Here is a 3578-nt window from a genome sequence, read left to right on the forward strand (position 1 = left end):
TTGTGTCGCTGTTGTGTTATTGTCGTTTTAAGGAAGCCATATGGAATTTTTTTTTTTGATTTTTTAAAAATCAAACGTGGAAACTTTATTATTTGTATTTCTAATTTTTCGAAAAAACTGGTAATTTTATATTATAAATTTGTTCACCAATTTTAACAGAATCCATTTAAGACTTTTATCTGAAAAGTGTATTGCGTATATTAACATTTCAATGCAACCATGTCAAACAAATTTTTGATTATTTTTTTCTATGAGAGCTTTTTTCAAACCCCATTTTCTCCGCTTTTTTTTTTTTTAATTTTTTTTTTAGATATTTCTGTATAAAATACCTATAACAAAAATAAAGAACCTTGGCACTACTGTTTTTATGGAGAGAAAGTTAAAAGTTAAAGTCTGGATAATTATCTGGATTTTTCAAAAATCTATACAGATAAAGTTTTTGTTGTTTTTAACACGAAAATTGTTCTGATTTCAAATATCTCGATGTCGGTTTTTTGCCCAAAATCTATATAAGCCCCGTTCCATTGGAGGTGGTAGTTTACTCATGAGTAGATCTAGTACTAGAATTAACACATAATCTTCTACTCGAGGAGATAGGAATGTGTAGTTGTTGTACTAGATTTCTACTCACGAGTAAACTACCACCTCCAATGGAACAGGGCTATAGATAAACAAAAAAACACCTATTCTTAGAAAAAGAACGCACCTCTGAAATAATTTTCTTCTTCGAACGCTGCAATGTAACGTAACATCATTACGTTGCGTTTTAACGACTTACGTTTCATTTGTCATAATTTGACACTTCGCATATTTTTGTTGATGTTTTTTTATATAAGTTCATTTAACTTTTAAACTAAAATGAGTATTATCACTCGTCGTTTCATTACAATAAGCAAAAATCAAATTTTCTTTTTAACAAATAATTATTTCAATACTGTCGTTACCCAAAAACCAATTACTCAGTCTTCAACGCAACCAGTGAAAACATTACTCACCTCATCAAAATGTTCACATCAAAGATTTGTTTTCCAATCATCAAATGAAAAAAAATGCTGGAACTGCAAGGCCGAAATAAAAAAAATAAGTAATTTTATCTGTGATAAATGCCGAAAGTTACAGGACATCAGCGAAGAATCTGTAAGAATGTTTGTATCAAACTGAAATGATTAAATTTTTTTTGTATTTAAAATCTCAAGGACTTCTTTGAACTTTTGTCACTCCCTCGTGATTTTGATATTCCTTCAACAAAGTTGACAAAGATTTTTCGCCAGCTTCAGACCTTGGTTCATCCTGACAAATTCGGAAACAAGTAATCTTTTTAAAACTCAAATTAAATACCGTAACAACATTCTTTTTTTTTAGAACCGAACGAGAACAAGCTAATTCTGCAGAATGGAGTGCCCTCATAAATAAAGCCTACAAAACTCTTTCACACCCTCTTGTCCGAGGACAATATCTATTAAAACTACATGGTGTAGAAATGCCCCACGACAACAGCGCTCTAAATAAGGAGTTCTTGTTAGAAATGATGGAAAAAAACGAAGAAGTCGACGAAGCCGTGTCCATAGAAGATCTTAATTCTATAAATGAAAAAATTCAGGAAGAAATAGATTCTGAAATCGGCAAACTCAAGGCATTGTTTGCATCGAATGATTTAAATGGCGCAAAAGCCGTTCTTGTTAAAATGAAATACTTGATGAGTATTCAGAGCAGTATACAAGCAAAATTAGAGAAACTCGTGAATGGATGAAAAGGAAACAGAGAATAGATAAATCTTTCAATGTGATATAAACCCTATGAGAGTGTTAAGAATAAAGTTTTACAAATGATAGTGGCTGGTTTAACATTTTTTGAAATTTCCTTGTTGCTGTTTCTTTTCTTTCCGGATCAGTATAATAGGGTAAATGGGCATGTTGCTTGCAGTACTTTCAAGATTAAAAAAAAGGCAAAACACTATAAAAGCGCTGGTAATTGAAAATTTAGTCTGTAAATGTTAACTTTTCTTCAACTTGCACACAACTACAACATTGTATTGAGGCTGTAAATCTTCAGTCTTCCACAAATATTAAAATGCCAGCTCAATCATTTTTAATTAGGAAAAATACAGGCACAGCTTAAGCATAATAGAAATGAAAAGATGCAAACTAGGTCATACATAATTCCCTAAAAAATTGGTATAGGTCGTTTCAAAACTGAAGTCCATTCTCGGAGTCCAATAAAATTTAGAAAAAAAAAAACAAAGTAAAACTGAATTTTATTGACTTGACTCATAACCCAAATTCAGCTCAAGAATAACAAAAAATCACTTTTCCCACAGCTGCGTTCTTTTGGGAACATTTATCTACTGCTTAGTACTTAAAACTACTTTGAACAACTTTTGCTATATTATATACAGGGTGTCCCAAAAGTAATGGATCAAACGAAATATGCTGATAGGCCAACTTTAGGGCGCTCAGAATTTGGTAACTTGTTCATCCCAAATCCTTACGGTTTTCGATTTAATGCAGTTTTTGTGAAATTTCGAAAAATCCCGACTTTGCAACAGTATTTTGCTTCCTCCGTTCATAATTGATTTTTGTTTTTTACAATTCTTTCACTAAAACATTGGGTAGGTTCAGAAACGTTAGGGCCTAAATATTTAGGTAATTTCTCGGTCTCTGATTGGTCAGCTGTCAAAAAAAATCCTTCCAATTTAGGTGATTTTATTGGAAAGCTGACTGGAAAGTTAGGTAAGAAAATTTTCCCTAAACATTTAGGAAAGTTTTTTTTGTCAACATGACAGCAGATTGTTTTTATTTAAAGAATGAATTTAGCTAAATTAAATTTATTCGTGTGAAAAACAACTAAAAAGTGCATTATCGGTTATAATTATTTTTATTTATTCATTACAGTTAAGTGAAATTTCATGCGACCGGTAAAATTCTTAAATAAATTTGACAATAGCATTACATCCAAACTAATTTAGTCAATTTCCTCAAATTTCCGTTCAGAAAATGACGTTGCCTAAATATCTAGTCCCTATTTCCTGAACGTGCCCATTGCCTAATAATAAGAAATTATTAATTAATCAAAATATTTTTTATTTCATACGCCATTTTGCTGCAAATTAATTAACAGTTCCATGTTTTATAAAAACTCAATTTCTTTCTTTTATTTCAGAGCAACACCCTGAAAAAAAATTATATGGTTTGGCACTGGTTTATTATTTTGAAAACTTGTCGTGTTATTGAAGTTTCCAAAAATGTATAAAAGTTTTCAAAGTTTAAGTTAGAACTGAAGATATTACAATTTAAAAGCAACAAAACAGGGCTTTTCAGAGAAAAATAACAAAGAAAAATAAACACTTTTTCTGGACTTTTATTTGTTTATTTCTTTTTGAACAAAAGCCTCGATTTTTGTTTGTTATTTTGCTCTGAAAACGTCTGCAATATCTTTCGTTCTAATTTCAACTTTGGAAATTTGTATATATTTTTGAAAACTGCAATAACATGGCAAGTTTTCAAAATAATAAACAGCGTCAAGGCCCCAACCCATAGAATCCGTTGCGTCCGTTCCGTCAATCCATCCGTTGAAGTTGA

The 3578-nt window shown here is 30.9% G+C and overlaps 1 protein-coding gene across 1 annotated transcript; it reads left to right on the forward strand.

Annotated features, from left to right (window-relative positions):
• The first annotated feature begins 798 nt into the window (after positions 1–798).
• LOC129918465 (iron-sulfur cluster co-chaperone protein HscB) lies at positions 799–1831 on the forward strand. Its single transcript, XM_055999046.1, has 3 exons — positions 799–1137; positions 1197–1309; positions 1363–1831. Exons 1-3 carry the CDS (start codon positions 859–861, stop codon positions 1748–1750), a joined length of 780 nt encoding a protein of 259 aa, XP_055855021.1. The 5' UTR covers positions 799–858; the 3' UTR covers positions 1751–1831.
• Positions 1832–3578: the final 1747 nt, after the last annotated feature.

This window comes from Episyrphus balteatus, chromosome 4 (genome assembly GCF_945859705.1).
Source record: "Episyrphus balteatus chromosome 4, idEpiBalt1.1, whole genome shotgun sequence".
Taxonomy (NCBI): Eukaryota; Metazoa; Arthropoda; class Insecta; order Diptera; family Syrphidae; genus Episyrphus; species Episyrphus balteatus.

Bases quoted from the DNA above. Each gene is read 5' to 3' on its own strand.
- LOC129918465 (XM_055999046.1), top strand. From the start codon at position 859: ATGAGTATTATCACTCGTCGTTTCATTACAATAAGCAAAAATCAAATT. The intron at 1,138-1,196 runs GTAAGAATGTTT...TAAAATCTCAAG, and splicing joins AGGACATCAGCGAAGAATCT to GACTTCTTTGAACTTTTGTC. The intron at 1,310-1,362 runs GTAATCTTTTTA...CTTTTTTTTTAG, and splicing joins CCTGACAAATTCGGAAACAA to AACCGAACGAGAACAAGCTA.